We start from the raw sequence: 17475 nt of genomic DNA on the forward strand, positions 1-17475 counted from the left end.
AGATACACGTATACCATACCTACCTAATCTACCGTGAAGATTCATGTTTACAATGCTGTCACATAACTTATCACCACAAAAATCATCCCCATCATTAACTACCACATCCACCAATTACCACCAACTGGATTTAAGAAAAAGACAATCAAAGAGAGATGAAGCTATTAGGAGAAGAATTGAACATGACTTAAGTAAAAAGAAGAAAAATGGTAGTAGAATTACGAGACATAAAAAGGCAATTCCTGGCACTGTATTATCTTTAAAACCAAGTGATCCCATTATTTGCAAAACCACAGCTACAGTTCACGAAGTTTCTCAAATGATGACTGCGACGCGTGAAAACTGCGTATTGGTTGTTAATGATATTGGCGAACTTTTGGGGATTTTCACCGCCAAAGATTTGGCATTTCGTATTGTTGGATCAGGGTTAACGGCAAATTCAGTCACTATCGACCAAATCATGACTGCAGATCCAATTTGTGCAAATGCAAACAATCCTGCATCTGAGGCGTTGAATTTAATGGTGGAAAGAGGGTTTAGACATTTGCCAGTATTGGACAATGATAACCAAATTGTTGGGGTCTTGGATATCACCAAATGTTATGCACAACAAATGGAAAAATTGGAAAGAATGCATGCTCAGTCAAAAACATTGTATGACGCATGGAACTCAGTGCACAATGAAATTGGAGTACAAGATCAGCCTCAACATGTTTTCCAATACTTTGAAACATTAAAAAGCAAAATGAATGGACCTACTTTGGACAATGTTCTTGATGAAACCACGGAGCCGATATATGTTAGTGTTAAAACATCGGTTTATGAGGCTACCGTATTAATGAAGGAAAATAAAACGACTGCAGTTTTGGTAAAAGATACTAATCAAGAAGTTACGGGTATATTCACTTCGAAAGATGTTGTTTTGAGAGTTATAGCAGCTGGATTAGATCCTAAAAACTGTTCTGTGGTGAGGGTAATGACATCACATCCTGATGTTGCTTATGCTAGCTTACCAATTCAGCAAGCTTTGAGGAAGATGTTTGATGGTCATTATTTGAACTTACCTGTCGTTAACAATGAGGATGATATAATTGGTATGGTAGATGTCTTGAAGCTAACCTATGCAACTTTGACACAGATTAAACAATTGGAAGCCAAAGATTTACCGCTGTCGCTTGATGTACCTGAACAGGGCAACGAAGGTCCTGCTTGGAACAAATTCTGGACATCTTTAGACGACAATGAATCAGTGCATTCAGATTCCTTGATGGAGGAAAGCGCAGCAGCCAATGCCCCAGATGTGACTCCATCCGAGTTTCAGTCGTTCAATGTCGATATCAAACCATCTGATTCAATATCACACGTTGATGAATCTCCAACTAAGGGCTCAACGGCAGCTGGAAGTTTGGCCCACAGTGTTCAAGATGATTCCCCATACATTTTCAAATTCAAGTCACCGGCTATAGAAGGCAGAGTACACCGTATTACTTTAAAACCAAGTGACGGTATTCTTTTATTGAGAAAATTGATCAATTCAAAGTTAAACGACAAGGATTTTATAAAGTTGAATGTATCTAAGCCCAGTGATAATGAAGACGAGCCAGCGTCCTCCAACAACGGAGTTGCTATAAGTTATATTGACGATGAGGGTGATGTCGTGTCTATTACCACAGATAATGACTTGACTGAATGCGTTCGTATAAACCACAGATTAGGTAATGAAAAGGCTGATTTGTATTTACACAATCCTCATCAACATCCATCAGTTGATGAAATCAAACCCATCAAGAGAGGGACCAAGCAAGAACCATTTGTATCTGGCATTGCCAATGAGGTGTTGGTTCCTGGTGTACTAGCTGTACTTGCGTCATCCATCATCATTGGTATCGCGTTAAGTAGGAAGTAGTATATAGAGATTTCCGACGGAATAAAGCCACGGAATTATGCGCAAAAAGAAAGAAATAAATTTCTGCTTATCTAAGCAATCAGTACCAAATGAAATTTGAGAAATTTCAAAGAACATTTGACTCATCACCATCAATTCTATCGAACAACAGAAATGACCACTGCCACGTCAACTATCGTAGGAGCATTAGCATGTCAAAAGAACTCGTTTCTTAAAACGTTAAACACAAAAGTCGTTTCTAGCTATGAATTTATTCCGCCATCAACAGCAAAAGAGAAACAAAACAAGAACAAGAATGCACCAAAGGAATTGAAATATGGTGTTGAATTTGAAGATACGGTTTTATTTCCTGAAGGTGGTGGTCAACCATTTGACAAAGGTACCATTACCATTCTCAACAATGGGGCATCTTCTGAATCCAAGACTGTGGAAGTTAATGCCATACTTCGAGACAAGTTGAAAGCCGTTCATATTATTGACGAACCACTAGAACCAGGCACTCAAGTCAAACTTCAAGTCGATTGGGATCGCAGATTGGACATAATGCAACAACACACGGGACAACACTTGCTTTCCGCGGTGTTTGACACTTTGAAACTTGATACTTTATCGTGGTCAATGGGAGATGTTATCAATTATATTGAATTACCAGAAAAAGTATCTGATGAAGTAGTTCAGCAAGTGCAACAACAAGTCAATCAACTCATATTTGAAGCACACCCTATTCATGTAGTGACTCGTGATGATCATGGAGTTGAAATTGACACCAGTCATCTACCAGAGGACTATGATCAAAGTAAAGGGGTTGTACGTATAGTCAAGATTGGCGATGACATTGACTCTAATCCATGTTGTGGTACACATTTATCCAATACTGCACAGATTGGATCCATTGTGCTATTGAATCAAACTTCAATTCGTGGTGGCCATTCTCGTTTATGTTTTACTTGCGGATCACGGGTAACCAAGATTGCAGGTGAATATTTTGATATTTTGAAGACAGTCTCAGGAACCCAATTATCTTGTCAGATAGATGACGTGGTTACAAAAGTTGATCAATTGAATACCAATTATAGAAAAGCCAATTCCACGATTGCCAATTTAACTAAAGAATTGGCCAACTTGAGAGCAACTGAAATTTTCAATAAGTTGAAAGGCACTGATGACGGAGTTGCTTATGTATATCGTGAAGAAAATAATCCGGATTACTTGACAACTGTGCAAAAAGAACTTGCAACATTGATCAATGGAAATAAAGACAGTGGAGTAGATATCACCAATAAACATACTCTTGTCTTGATCAATGGTAACCAAACATCCAACGGTGGTATGGTTAAAATATCAGGACCTAAAACTAATGATATTGCCACCGAATTGAAGCAAAAGATTACCAATTTGAAAGGTGGTGGAAAAGGATTATTTCAAGGTAAGATCACTAAATATGAAAAAGGTGAGATTGAATCAGTATTATCCTATTTGGACTCATTATAGATAGATAAACATTTACAAACACATATATATATACAAGAAAGTTATATTTATTCTAACGTTTAACCCAAGTAGGTGATTTTCTAGCCTTGACCTTACCTGGTTTCTTTCTTTCAACAACTCTTGCATCACTAGTCATCAATCCAGCTTTAGATAATCTTGGTTTCAACAATGGGTTAAACACAACAAGAGCTTTAGCTATAGCATACATGACAGCTTCACTTTGGCCAGTATATCCACCACCGCTAACTTCTGCAAAGACATTGTATTGACCTTCTTGTTCAACAACTTGGAATGGATAAACTAAATTCTTTCTTGCGTAAACATTCGTAAAATATTCCACTGCACTTTTGCCATTGACCAAGATTGACCCATCTCCTTTAACAAGGTAAATCCTGGCCAATGAAGCTTTTCTTTTAGCTTGAGTTTTAGCTCGACCAAATTCATCCAACTGTTTAATTTTTTTACTCAAGGCTGTCTTGTTTATTGATGTGGAGTAGTAACTATCCAAAGTATTGATCACCTCAATAGGCATCAATTGGGAATCAATAACTCTCAAACGATTCAAACTGGATATTAAATCTCGATAATGGATTTTCTTGACTCTAGTTCCCGATTGAGTACGTTCTTTATAAGCTTCATAACCCAAGAATTTTCTGCTTTGTAATTCATCGTCGCTTAATGGTTTAGTTGGCAAGTATTGATATTTACGCAACAACAGCCTCAAGTGATTCATATTGTTTTCATGAATTGGGTTGCCTCCATAAAAAGTCATCAAGGTTGGAGTAGTACGTATTCTATTTAGTTCAGACATGGTCAAGTTCTCAGTCACTTGATGAGGTGAGTAGGACTGAGTAGGTCTGTTACTTCTACCGAATGAATTGGTACGTGGAAGTTGTTCATCAAAGGTGAGATTGTCGCTTGATCCAGTAGTGGTTGTGGTTGTAACAATTATTTCTTCACAGGCAATGGATGTGTGACTAAAGCACCTCTTGCTTAAACGTAGGCTCAACCTATTAAGCTGGGATATCAACGATCTGGACATGGCTGGTGGTTGTCCTCGTTGTGGTATTGCTAAGTGTCTTGGGACCTTTTGAAAAACTTTTTCCATTTCGATTCAAAATTGAAATTGTTTGCACGTGATCATTGTCACGTGAGTTTGAAGAAGTGTATACAATTTTAGGCAGTAAAAATCTCTACACTCCACCAGGTCTGATTTCAAGCCTCATACACATATTGCGGAATTTATACAGTGTTGTGTTCAATTATCATTAGATATATAATACATCATTAAAATTATAAACAGAAATGAATTGAATGGAAAATACAATGGTGAGTAAATTAGCCAACAGAAAAGATTATCAATTTAATAAATCACGTAAATTAGTCTTGACTCTTTGTTGAGATACAGCGGCTGGTTTATCATCTGAGTTCAAAAGACTCATAATGGAACTCTTGCGATGTGATTGTTGTTGAGCTGTTGATGATTGCGGATGTGGGAGGGATTGTTGATATGGTGGTAGCGACTGTTGTTGTTGCAGTTGCAGTTGCAGTTGCTGCTGCTGTGGTGCATAGCTGACTTGTTGGTATGCTGATGGCTCTTGCTCCGAGAGAAGGTTCCGAATTGATGGAAATACTGGTGCTGAACGTTGAGGAGCAAAGGATGGCAGCTGTGATTGATAAGATGCTTGATACTGTGCCTGATATTGAGCGTATAGATGTTGCTGCTGCTGCTGCTGCTGTTGTTGTTGTTGTTGTTGTTGTTGTTGTTGTTGTTGTTGTTGTTGTTGATTCTGTTGTTGGTACTGAAACTGTTGCTCATATTGGTGTTGAGATTGAGCCTTCTGCCCGTCAATCTGCTGCAAATACTGCTGTTGAACGAGTTGTGAACCTGGTTCTTGCAGCAGCTGCTGATAGACATATTGTTGGTTAATTGGGGCAGACCCAGTATACATCTCAGATTGCACAATGTTTGCAGGGTAATTCAGAGCCAATGCACCAATAGAAACCTTGGTCATATCTGGATTGGATACAGGAACACCCGCTGTTGCTCCACTTGTAGCAAAGGCTTCTTCGGCGGCTTGTTTCTTGTTGACCCTCTTCTTTTTTTCTGGCTTTGAAGCAGCATCAGCTAAAACTGGTTTCTTTGTAGTTTTTCTACGTTTCTTTTCAGTTGGCTTTTGGCCGTCTTCATTAAGTTCATGTTCGGTCTTTGGCTTCCTCTTCTCCGCAGTTTTAGATCCAATTGCCCGTTTTTTACGGCCTCCCTCTACTTGCACTCCAAGAACTTCAGTAACTGGCGTCATTCCAGGAGTTTCTAATTCACTAGGAGTTCCAAGGTCTGTAGAAGCCATTTCCTGATTAAGTTCTGACACTGCACTATTGGGAGCTGGAACATAGCCTTCAACTTGAGCAGCAGATTGTTGAGGTGTAGATTTTGGTCGGCCTGCACCTTTAACTCTCTTGCTCTTCTTACTTGCTTTGCGACGTTGGATTAACAACTGCTTGTAGTTTACACTCTTTTTAGTCATATAGTAATGAAGAACACACTCTGCGGAAGTTCGTAAACCACCCATGTACCGTGAAATAGCTCCAAACCGTTTTGGAAACAAACAAAATGCCTCAGTAAATAACTCATGTTCCTTTTCTGAAAAAGTATTGTGAAAGTCTGAGTCAACCCTCTTTGCCCATGCGTGTCTATCCTTGACTATATTGTTGCAATCCATAAATTTTATTTCCTTATTTTCAACTGGGTCCAAAATCATGTCAGGAATATCTGCAGCCACTCTTTGGGCTTTCAAAAGAGGATCTTCTTGTTGCTGACCCAAGGTAAGTAAGATCTCTTGGAATTCTGCCTCTGTGGTCACCAAATCACCATGCCTTCTACTGCTACGTCGACTGGACACTGTAGGCAAGTCAAGCGAGCTAACATGTGGTGATGTATTGGTTGTATTTCCAACTGATGCTTGTTGTTGATTTTGCTTCCTCAAATCGCTGGAATCAAGTTCTCTTCTCATTTCGTCGTCGGTCGGGTGTAATACTCGAAGCTGTTGTTCCATCTTCAGTCTTCGTTCTTCCCACTTCTTCAGCATTTTATTATATTCATTCAACAAGTCTGAAGTTTTGTTTTCAATATTTTTGTTCCTTTCGCGTAATATATTTGTGAGAACTGCTCTTTTCCTTTTATGGAAATCTTCGTAATTGGTGATAAAAAATGGGTAGTCAAAAAATGTTTCAATTGGGGTGGCTAATTGGTACTTCAACGAATCTCTCCCCAATTGCTGAAATTCTCGTTTCAATTCTTCATACTTGTAAGGTATTTCAGGAAGTGGGTACCGGTACACATCCTCGGATCCATCAGTTGCACTTGTCTCATCATACTCAATCTTCACCTTAGTATCGACCTCGGCTATTACTGGGGGCGTCTCAATTCGTACTTTCTTCAAGTAAACATCATTCAACGAATCCTCTTTCAGTTCTGGTTCAGCAGAAGTTTCCACCAGCTTTTCTTCAATAGCTTGTTGCAATATTTCGTCCTGTCTTTCATCTGCTACATTATTCTCACGAGCTATACGTTCTTTGATTTCAATATCTCGTTCTTCATTTTCGGTAACTTCACTTTGAGTGTCATCCTCGTTTCGTTTAAAATTTGAGTTGCTGTCAACATCATCATTGTCATCAAAATCATTTTGACTATCTTGTTCCCCTTCAAGTTCCTTTTCCTTGGCCCTTTTCTCAGCGGGGTTAATCAAAGTGCTGCCGCCGTATCGGCCACCGTACCTCGATTTATAGTGTCTTGGGTTTGAAAATGGTGGCCGCAGTTGAGATAGTGATGAGTTTTTGTCCTTAGAATATGAACTTGAATAGTATGATCCATAAGCTTTTGAAGAATCGTAATATTTGTATCCCATGGCATTTGATGATGGGGCAAACAAATCGGGGCTATTTGTAGATGATGAACCCAATGGTACACTATTGCTATTCGGTAAATACAGGTTACTCAAAGAAGGCTTTCCATTTCTTATTCTATCTTTTGCAGAATATCTTGTTGATGAGGCGGCAAAACTACGTCCACTCTTCCACCTACTTGGTCCATAAGTACTTGGATCTGTTGTATAAGAGTCGTAACGTCCATTCTTATATCCACTGGCGGGTGATGAAGTGGATGTTAGTGATCCGGAAGATGATCCAGATAATGTAGGTTTCTGACTTCCCACCAGCCGTCGTGATTCTCCACTTGCTTTTCTCCAGCCATCTGATCGATACAAACCGTTATCATAACCACCATACCCCAGGTTTGAATAATAGTTTGATGAGTAAGAAGATCCATTTCTGGTAGGTTGTAGGTCTTTCAGATGAGTTAAAGATGATGATCCGGGTCCATTACTTTTGAAATCTCGTCGCGATAAATTCGGCAAGCTTGATGCTTCAGTGGACGGCGTAGCGGTTGTATTTGAGCTCTGCGCAGATCCTGCTTCTGCAGCAGCTGCAGCAGTCGATGAAGACGAATAAAAGTTCTTCCTCCGCGATTTGCTACTATTTATCCAATCTTTACTCCCTTGGTAACCAAACCTGCCGCCTCCTCTAGTGGAATTTGAGGAAGACATCTATAATCTAGACAGATGTGCAATCGTTTGAATGATCGATCTTCGCACCTTCAATATTGGTTTAAGGTAGTAGTTTTGGTCTTTTGCAAAAAGTCTAGACACTAAATTGTCAAGTCTTTGCTAATCAATCTAAATGCTGGCACCCGAGTTAGAACGATTGGTCGTTATAGCTTGGTGCAATTCCCTACTGTTATGATTAGCCTTCTTCTAAGGGGATTGTAGGTTCTATGCGTTGATTAATGTGATAGACTCGATGAACGACTAATAAAGGGTGACATAAAATCCAAAATAATCCTTTCGTATAGACTTAACGTATACCAGTTGCGGTGTATCGAAACAACTCCAGAAATCCAATAAATGTATCTTATTGGGTGCAAACGAGCTGGAGTAGGAGGATACACTGTATGTATAGTTTATATTAAAATGGCGTTGTGAGTAAGAAGAAGTTAAAGCGAAGATAGAAAATTTTGTTGTTTTGTTTGAGTTTTGTCTGTCTGGTTGTCTCTCTGTTTCTCTGTCTTACACTACTCAAATACTCAAATGCTTTACTTTTGTCCTTTTGTTTCTTTTTTTTCTTTTTTTTTTTGATTTTCTCTGTCACTTTGTTTACGTAATATCTTGTGTAATAACAACCAGAAAATTACGTAACTACTTATTTTTTTGTTGTATTGCATAGAAAGAGATTCGATTCTGTATTACGCTACCCAATCACAATTAGCCATGTTTAGCTTGCAACAGCTTATATCCCCCCTCTCCCTGTCTCAAACTACACCTTATCAGATCTTGCTCTTTATTGGGTTTTAATTGCATTTTTATTTATTGTCGTGGTCAGTTGTTCAAAGGGCATTTCTACTGTATGTAACCTATGTTGAAATTTTTTTAGGAAGTTATACCATTTCTAAACAACCACATATAAACATGGCAAAAATTGACATTAAACTCTTGAAGCCGTTTTTTTCAATCCAACAGAGCACATGGCGGCCCTTGCAGGCTTGACTTTCAGAGTGGTGGACGTAACGTTCAGTGAAATCAACCAATATCGAGTCTTAGTGCTTGCTTTGTAATACTCACTGCTCAGTATCATGACAAAGAAACTGTTTTACTGATACATGCATGTATATTAAATGTAAAATGTTTTTCTAAACAACCATCCACGATATTCAAATTGCCCCCAAAATACAGCAAATAGTAAAACTAAGAGATTTGCAGTCATTAGCATCAACAATTTCGGAAAGTATTTTCATAAAATGGATGGAAATCAAACAATAAAATTGTCTTGAAATGCAATTATTTCCAGAATAGAATCAACATTTAACTACGCGATAAATTTAAACATTTTAAATATCTTGCAATGATGCTTTCACTTGTTGTACAGTGTTATTGGTTTAATATTTTCAGTAACGAATATCATCGAATGGTAACAGGTGCTTGGAATTTCCCATCCAAGACCAATTCAATCAAGAAATTAGAATTGTTTAAAGTTTTTGTGGCAAATACTCGTTACTCGAGTCAATGGATCAATTGATTCATTTAACTGGAGTATGTGTAGTTTTTGTTCAAAAATTTCATGGGTAAAAAATGCAATGTAAAGTTGAAGTAATGACATATCAGCAGCCTCAAGAGTACTTTTAATGTTGAGGATGTTTTCATTACTTAGTATATTGAAGAATTATCAGTAGATGGTATTTTGTTTATGCCACTGAAGCTTTCTTTTTACAAAGAAAATCCTCAGTTGCTAAATCTATATCTCTCTTTGAATACGGTTGAAGAGTATATTTCTTGTATTCAAAAATAGAGTCAACTCAATTTGCAACTACTGGTTATTTTCTCAGACACTTTTGATCAATTGAAATTATTCAAGTGGATACCATTAGTTATAGAAAGATTTTCTCAAGCGAATATCAATTTACGAAAAAAGTCGTTTCCTTGGACAATAATTACCCAGACTGCAAAGATGTTTCACATGTATAGTCCCACTTTGTTCTTTGGTGTTGTGGGATTTCATTGGCTGCAAAAAATCAAGGGATACAGTATTGAAGAGTTGAGCCACAACTGCAAAAAGTACATTAACGAACGAACAACACCAATTAGATTTGACAAACTGTACACTGATAGGGAGTTTCAATTGTTTGATCTTACTCATTGTGAAAATGGACTTTCTGACTGGTGAAAACTATTGAAGGTTTGTGACACACCCATCCGAGTCCTCTTCGTTAAAGCTAAAAAAATGTGTTTCATCTTGAAAATAGTGGTAACTGATATGGTGTTTGTAATAAAACGATAAGAAGATTATAATATTCTACTTTTTTTATATGATCAAACTATTTACCAGAGGGTCAACTTTTATGATATTTCCATTCTTAACTCTTTCCAACACATGTTCTCTCTTATTTGTTGTTTTCATGTCAATCTGATATCAGGTTTCAGTATATCGGTTTTACTACTTTATATGTTATCCATTAGTTCTATTAATATTATACCCAACTCATTGGTTTTACTTACAAGGTACCTCTTGAATGTTTCAAGAATTTCTTTAAGAATCCAATATCTTCAACAGATTTCACCAATTCATCATAATCAACATTCAATTTAATCAACTTATTACTATTATCATTGTTATTATTCCTAGAGCCCAGTGATTCCATAACAATGCAATTATTACTCTCCAACATTGTCAATATTTCCAAAAACTCACTAGATTTAACACTACCCAAAAGATTCAGCAGCATTTGATGATGATATTGTTGTTTTTGGTAATAGTCGTAAAACATATTAATTGTAATACTAGGCTTTAACAATTGGAAGTGGAATAATTGACACAATATTGATTTATGCAACACGCTAAGTGTGGCCAATGTTGTATTACTAGTGAATGATTCAGCACATACTTTGGCAACATGCGAGATCATGACCGGTTTCACATTTGTATTGTCTATGAATTTATTTCTTTGTTCCATCTCCACTAGCTCAATACTTTTATAACAAATATCAAATGCTTTACGCAAATCTCCCGATATGGAAGCTGCTTTTTGACAGCAAAATTGTAATGCAACAGGATGGAAAATATTATTAGAAAACTTTCTCAATTTGGCCAGTATGATAGATTTAATTTGTGATGCCGAGTATGGTAAGAATTGTACTGATTCAGGAATCATATTATTGGTGAATAATTTGGGGAGGAACTTGTTATTTAAATCAAGGGTGTTGGAAATACCAATTAATATCACTTTAGTTTGGGTAGTTACCTTACTTTGTGAGTTGGATAATTGAAATAATTTGAACAATACTTGTTGATTACTAGTCAATAATGAATCCAATTCATCAAGAAACAAAACAATGTGGTTAAACTTGTTCTTACTATCCACAATTTGATAAAAATCATCAAAGTTCTTTTTTTTAGTAAATGATATACTCATTTGATTGACTAATGATGCATATATTTCATGGAAAATCAGTTCAGGATTTCTTAAAGTCATACAATTGATTCGTACGATTTCCACTTGCTCATTGGTTTCGTATTTTTGTAAACTCAAATTCACTTGTGCCGTTTTCCCAGTTCCTGGTGGTCCCGATATATAAAGACTATTTGATTGGTTTAATTCCAAATTTTTCAGTATAAAATCATTGATGAGGGCAGCTTCTTTCTCACGGCTAGGTAGCTGTAAATTGCCATTCATTTCTTCACCCCTACTACCTCTTTGAAACAATGCTTTTGCTTGTGAATATACTGAAGTTTCTCCAAATATGGATGATTTTGGTGTCAATGGAGGTTTCACTGGTGATGATGCGGGAGTAAAAACCAACTTTTTTTTACACGAAGGTTCATCATCTTGCTGAAAGTCGACACCGAGTCTCCGCTTCTTGGCGGGAGTCTTCGTAGGAGTTAAAGGTAGTTCAACATTGTTATCATGGTATGTGTTTGATATATCTCTAATGGTTCTTTTTTTAGTTGGTGTGGATATAGGAGTCAAAGGCATTGCGGGGGTAATTGTGTAGTAGCAAGATTATCAAGTTGGTACCGTTGGTCGAATTGAAGAATGAACAAAGACTGGAAAGGGGAAGAGTTGGATCTCGATTGAACCTGTGGAATTATTTTTGTATATCGATGGGATATTCCCATTCGTGAGGTTTTATTTTGTTTTTGTGTCATACTGATTGTAATTGAAAAAACGCGCTATAAATTTATTAATTAAACTTAAATAGGAAGGTGACAAACAACTACCAGTTGTTATTGCAATCACAAATACATCTAGAAACACCAAATCGTGAAATATTATTATCAAACTGCACAAAGCAAAGGAAAGGAAAGGAAGGTTTACGGGAGAGAGAGAGAGGGAGAAAGAAGTTTTGAATCAATATTCGAAAAGTGTATTGGCAATGTCGTCAATACTGCTTTTCTACATTGATGAAGTCATTCTCCATTTGGCATACATCTCTAAAACTTCCATGATAGATGCCAATACTATACACAGAAAGAATACACATAGACTACAATGGAGTACCTTACAATATGCGCGAATAAAATTCAATTGGATCATCTTGAGAAGAAGATCCATTACGTTGTTTAAAAGCAAATTGGGCTTTTTTGTGTGCCTATTGAGTAGGATCGAAGAGTAAAAGAAGAGCGGTTATGGAAGAGTTGATGCAGTTTCGTAAGTTTTATATCCTGAAATACCTAACGTAGCCAAATCTGTGAAAATATATCCATGTGAACCAATCTAGATGCCAAAGCTCGGGAAATTGATCACTCCATGACTCCAACAATCTCCGATGCGTTTCACTCACTTTTTACCACTCTTTTTAATTCCACCACCTACCAATGGGCCACCTTTCTTGGCTTTCTCAGCCATTGCTTTCTTTGCTGCTGCATCTGCTCTTTGTTTTGCTTTGAAAGCAGCATCATCTTCGTCTTCTTCATTTTGCTTCTTCTTCGGAGCCTTTAAAGGCTTGGCTTTTCCACCTTGACGTCCTGACATGATTGTAGTGATTTAGCAGATATTGAAAGATGTTCGTGCAGATGTGGAAAATTTTCTTTTCCATTTGATAGAGAAGAAGAAGCAATGTTTCATACAAATTTTGTTCAACTCCGCACTACCTCCTATTTTTCGAGATTTGGACTTACCCAATTCCAATCACCTAATTATCACCTATAATCAATTGAAAGGCAAGTATGGGTATCCTTACCACCCAAGATAAAGAAAAGATTAAAAGAACAATTCCCAAGGCAAGCAACAAAATTATTGATGCCACAGTAGCTCGTTTGTACATTGCTTACCCCGACCCGACGCAATGGGTTTACACTGGATTAATGGGCGCCATTGCTCTTGTTGATGATTTAGTGGGCCACACCTTTTTCCTTAAACTTGTCGATATAACGGGACACCGCGGAGTGCTATGGGATCAAGAACTCTATGTCGATTTTGAGTATAATCAAGACCGGAAATACTTTCATACTTTTGAAATTGAAGATTGTCTTGTGGGCTTACTATTTGAAGATACCAATGACGCCTCCCATTTTTACAAACGAGTTACACATCGTCAGAAACATGGGTCAAGTGCAACAGTCAAGAATAAGAATGCAATTGCCTTAAAGGAAAGGGCCGAACCAAAAGGACATAATGCACCAGGTCCTAGAGGAGAATTTATGGATGTTAATACCGCCCAACGACAAAGAAGGGCAAAGGGAGTATTGTATTATGATGATGTTCCACCACCAGAATGGAGATCACTTTATGCTGAATTGGAGTCTGCCGGTATCACCGAGGATATGATTGTTGATAATAGACAATTTATCAAAGACTACATTGCACAACAAGGAGGACCTCTTGTGGGATTGGAACCACCAATACCAAGAAAGTATCAAAGAGCACATGAAAAGGCCATGGGTACTGAAAATGCAGCAGAGGTGGCGTCAGTACCGGAATCCAGACCCAGCATGAAACACAAGAAGGCACCACCTCCACCTCCACTGGCGCCTCAAACATCTTCCCCTTCGGTGGCCACATCATCAAACCAATCAATCAATTCACCTACTCCAGAAGTGGAATCCTCACCTACACCAACTCCTGCATCGGAACCCGCTGCTGAACCAGCTGCTGAACCGGTGAAGCGAGTTTTTAGAGTTCCGCCACTGTCTGCATTTGCACCACCTGCTAGAACAACATCGACTTCATCGAACGAGAGGCCACTACCTGCTCCACCATCGCAGCAGCAGCAGCAACAGCAACAACAACAGCATCAGTATCAACCTTCCCCTCCATCACAAAGTCAAACACCACCAAACACGCAGAGAAAATATGCTGTTCCTCCACCTTTGTCTAACACTGTCCATCAAGTTCCACCACCGCCTCAGTTCAATCAAGCACAACAAGGACAACAGAATCTACCAGCGCCACCCGCTAGAGGTGGAGTTCCACCACCTGCACCACCAAGTCGAGGAAATGCGCCACCTCCTCCACCTAGAACAAATCATTCAATCAACACCAATGTTCCAGCACCTCCTCCAAGAGCGTCACCTATTACACCAACAAAAACGGGACCTAATGGATCGCAACCGCCACCTGCACCACCTCCAAGAGCATCGAGAGGTGCGGCTCCTCCCCCACCGCCACCTCGAAGTCTGGCCAGTCATGCAAGTAGCTCGCCGCAAGTGCCTCCGCGCAATGCTTTTCCACAACTGCCAACTCAACAACCAGTTCAGCAACAGCAACAACAACAGCAACCAAACATTCCAGCCCCGCCCCCTCTCCAACCAAGACCTATGACAATTCCTCCAACGCAGCAACCACAAGCAAAGCCGCAGACACAACCCTATGGCCAAGCAACAGCTCCTCCACCACCGTCTTTACCTCCTTCCCAACAACCTCAAACGCAAGCTTATGGTAAATCGGCTGCTGCACCACCTCCGCCACCGCCACCACCTCCTCCGGCAATGTCAACAATGTCAAGTGGGTCTACTCCTGCTCCACCAGCGCCACCTCCTCCAGATATGTCTGGTGGTTCATTTACAGAATCTACAGGAGATGCGGGTAGGGACGCTCTTTTGTCGTCAATTAGAGGCGCTGGTATTGGTTCATTGAAAAAGACCGACAAATCACAATTGGAAAAGCCTAGTGTTGTACTACAAGAAGCCAGAGGAGAACCAATGCAGACTAATGACACTTCTAGTGTTGGTGGAAATGCTGCTGGAGCACCACCTGCTACCTTAGCTGATGCTTTATCGGTTGCTTTGAACAAACGTAAAGGTAAAGTTGCGCATAGTGATGATGAAGATGATGATGAGTGGTAGATACATAGGAAAAAAAATTTTGTACCAGAATTACAATACCTTTGTAGAACGAAACCATTCTCCATGTCAAAAGATTTGAAAGCTCTATTGACATCCTTTAAAGATGCCACTCAGTACTGGGTTGCAAATTTGACCGGTGATCGAATTTCCCAAATCAAGGCGTCAAAAGTAGATAATCCCTTAGATGAGCTACTGAAATTAGTCAAGTTGATTAAAGCACATGTAACAAAGGTGGGAATAATATTCAAGCCAGAAACATTAGCGAAACAAGAATCTACAGCTTATAATACATTAGAAAAACTTTCAGAATCACTCATATTGTTGGTATCAGTTATATCGCAACTCCAAGCCAATCAAATATCAAAATTGTTTTACAATGAGATAGTTCATCAAACTACACAGCTAATAGAGTCGAATCATGAATTGGCCATCGAGCTTACATATATATACGACGAGAAAGAAGATTCCGCGAGATTGGTATCTGTAGGTAAGATCTGGTCAAATTGTGATTCACTCACAGAATTGATAAATAACGGAGCCTTGAATCTACTCACATCGAAAATAAAACAAAGTATCGGACTAATTGACGACGGGTTTGATGAGTTTGTTGAGTGGGTTAAAAACCCGGTAGATATTAATGATCCATTTGGATTCAGCGACGATGAAGGCGATGAAGAGGAAGGCGACAAGTTTGACGATGGAGAAAAGAGTAACGATGAAGAAGAAGATTCTGCAGAGCTAAAAGCCTATGCCGAGAAATGGCTAAAGAAGATTGAATTGGACAGGCTACTTCTTGCATCGTTCAAAAAGTCATTACCTAAATCCACATCGGGCGCTCAAATTGATGAAATTGATTTCTTACAGAGAAAAATCTCCAATCTGATTGACAAATTGATAGTTGATTTGATGTTGAACAGAGAAATTACCAAAGAAACAGAATCAATCTCAAAAGATATATCAACTTATTCCATTAAACTAGCTAAACTAGCTGAATCTATACATACTGATAAAAGATCCACTTGGTATTCCACCTGGATAACTAAGTTCAATTAAAATTGCAATTCAGAGTCTCGGTTCAACCGTGTTTAGTTATAATAAACCCAAGTATTTAGCATGGTGTTTAGCATGTTCTTCCACGAATGAACTAATAAAATAATACGAATGGTCATATCCATCAACTAATTTCAAATCAACGTCACCCTTGTAACCTTTTGCCGCTTTAACAAAATTCTCCGGTTTCAATTCTCTTTCGTAAAAATTATCTTTTAATCCTTGATGGATTAATATAGTTGATTTATCATCCCCATTGAAATGTTTGATCAATTCAGTTGGGTCATATTCAGCCCATTTATTCTGATCATTTCCCAAGTATCCACCAAAATTCTTTTCACCCCATGGAACAACACTTGGATTAGCAATTGGTGCAAATGCACTGACGGATTTGTAATTTCTTGGCTTTCTTAAAAATCCAACCAAGGCCCCCATGCCACCCATTGAATGGCCAGTGATTGAAATATTGTCAAAATCCAATTGCTTATATTCCTTACTCAATTCATCAATCAATTCCTCGTGTACATATGAGTACATGTTGTAGTTAGTTGACCAAGGAGCCTGAGTTGCGTTGACGTAGAATCCAGCTCCAGTACCAAAATCCCAACCATCATCTTCACCTTTAATATTGGCTCCTCTTGGTGAAGTGTCGGGAAAAACTAATGCAAATCCATACTTGCTTGCCCAATATTGGAAAAATGATTTATCACTAGCATTCTCTGGTGTACAAGTCAATCCAGAAAGATAAACCAATACTGGTATCTTGGCCTCTTTTGAAGTTGGCGGGATAAAGACATTAACATTCATTGGTGTTTTGGTAAGTTTTGAATCATGAGTCAATTTCAACAATTGACCTCCGAATTGGGTTATTAATGCATTAGTTTTGAATGACATGGCTGAGTGAAGGTGGTGTTGAAGAAGAGAAAGTCGACTGTTGATTCTAGCTTTTGTAGGGGGTTTTGAAAATTAATTGGTCTTTTTTGTTTGCGCTCGGGAGTTTATGACCAAATCGGGAAACTAAATCCGCGGTGTCGAGCACAATACTAATTTGAGTCAATACATGACCAAGCAGTTACCAGTGAGCCTTATGAGCAACTATAGTCTATAATCACTATGGAGGAGCTAGGGTGAGGTCA

General features: G+C 38.5%; 9 protein-coding genes across 9 annotated transcripts; 4 read left to right on the forward strand and 5 right to left on the reverse strand. All coding sequences in view use genetic code 12, as the record gives it.

The window, feature by feature from the left end:
* Positions 1-43: 43 nt before the first annotated feature.
* Positions 44-1906, forward strand: CORT_0G01200 (hypothetical protein; the record flags this gene model as incomplete). The annotated part of the gene is made up of 1 exon (XM_003870885.1): positions 44-1906. One exon carries the CDS (start codon positions 44-46, stop codon positions 1904-1906), a length of 1863 nt encoding a protein of 620 aa, XP_003870934.1.
* Positions 1907-2059: 153 nt separating this feature from the next.
* On the forward strand, positions 2060-3397 carry CORT_0G01210 (hypothetical protein; the record flags this gene model as incomplete). Its single annotated transcript, XM_003870886.1, has 1 exon — positions 2060-3397. The coding sequence occupies one exon, from the start codon at positions 2060-2062 to the stop codon at positions 3395-3397; it is 1338 nt and encodes a 445-aa protein (XP_003870935.1).
* Positions 3398-3449: 52 nt separating this feature from the next.
* CORT_0G01220 (Mrps9 mitochondrial ribosomal protein S9) lies at positions 3450-4505 on the reverse strand (the record flags this gene model as incomplete). The annotated part of the gene is made up of 1 exon (XM_003870887.1): positions 3450-4505. One exon carries the CDS (start codon positions 4503-4505, stop codon positions 3450-3452), a length of 1056 nt encoding a protein of 351 aa, XP_003870936.1.
* A 250-nt stretch (positions 4506-4755) lies between these two features.
* CORT_0G01230 (Snt1 protein) lies at positions 4756-8001 on the reverse strand (the record flags this gene model as incomplete). Its single annotated transcript, XM_003870888.1, has 1 exon — positions 4756-8001. One exon carries the CDS (start codon positions 7999-8001, stop codon positions 4756-4758), a length of 3246 nt encoding a protein of 1081 aa, XP_003870937.1.
* Positions 8002-10499: 2498 nt separating this feature from the next.
* CORT_0G01240 (Cdc6 ATP-binding protein) lies at positions 10500-11978 on the reverse strand (the record flags this gene model as incomplete). The annotated part of the gene is made up of 1 exon (XM_003870889.1): positions 10500-11978. One exon carries the CDS (start codon positions 11976-11978, stop codon positions 10500-10502), a length of 1479 nt encoding a protein of 492 aa, XP_003870938.1.
* An 804-nt stretch (positions 11979-12782) lies between these two features.
* On the reverse strand, positions 12783-12977 carry CORT_0G01245 (hypothetical protein; the record flags this gene model as incomplete). Its single annotated transcript, XM_003870890.1, has 1 exon — positions 12783-12977. The coding sequence occupies one exon, from the start codon at positions 12975-12977 to the stop codon at positions 12783-12785; it is 195 nt and encodes a 64-aa protein (XP_003870939.1).
* Positions 12978-13171: 194 nt separating this feature from the next.
* CORT_0G01250 (Wal1 h) lies at positions 13172-15289 on the forward strand (the record flags this gene model as incomplete). Its single annotated transcript, XM_003870891.1, has 1 exon — positions 13172-15289. The coding sequence occupies one exon, from the start codon at positions 13172-13174 to the stop codon at positions 15287-15289; it is 2118 nt and encodes a 705-aa protein (XP_003870940.1).
* A 63-nt stretch (positions 15290-15352) lies between these two features.
* CORT_0G01260 (hypothetical protein) lies at positions 15353-16342 on the forward strand (the record flags this gene model as incomplete). The annotated part of the gene is made up of 1 exon (XM_003870892.1): positions 15353-16342. One exon carries the CDS (start codon positions 15353-15355, stop codon positions 16340-16342), a length of 990 nt encoding a protein of 329 aa, XP_003870941.1.
* Positions 16343-16378: 36 nt separating this feature from the next.
* CORT_0G01270 (esterase) lies at positions 16379-17233 on the reverse strand (the record flags this gene model as incomplete). The annotated part of the gene is made up of 1 exon (XM_003870893.1): positions 16379-17233. One exon carries the CDS (start codon positions 17231-17233, stop codon positions 16379-16381), a length of 855 nt encoding a protein of 284 aa, XP_003870942.1.
* Between the last annotated feature and the right edge of the window lie 242 nt (positions 17234-17475).

Source organism: Candida orthopsilosis, assembly GCF_000315875.1.
Source record: "Candida orthopsilosis Co 90-125, chromosome 7 draft sequence".
Classification (NCBI taxonomy): Eukaryota; Fungi; Ascomycota; class Pichiomycetes; order Serinales; family Debaryomycetaceae; genus Lodderomyces; species Lodderomyces orthopsilosis.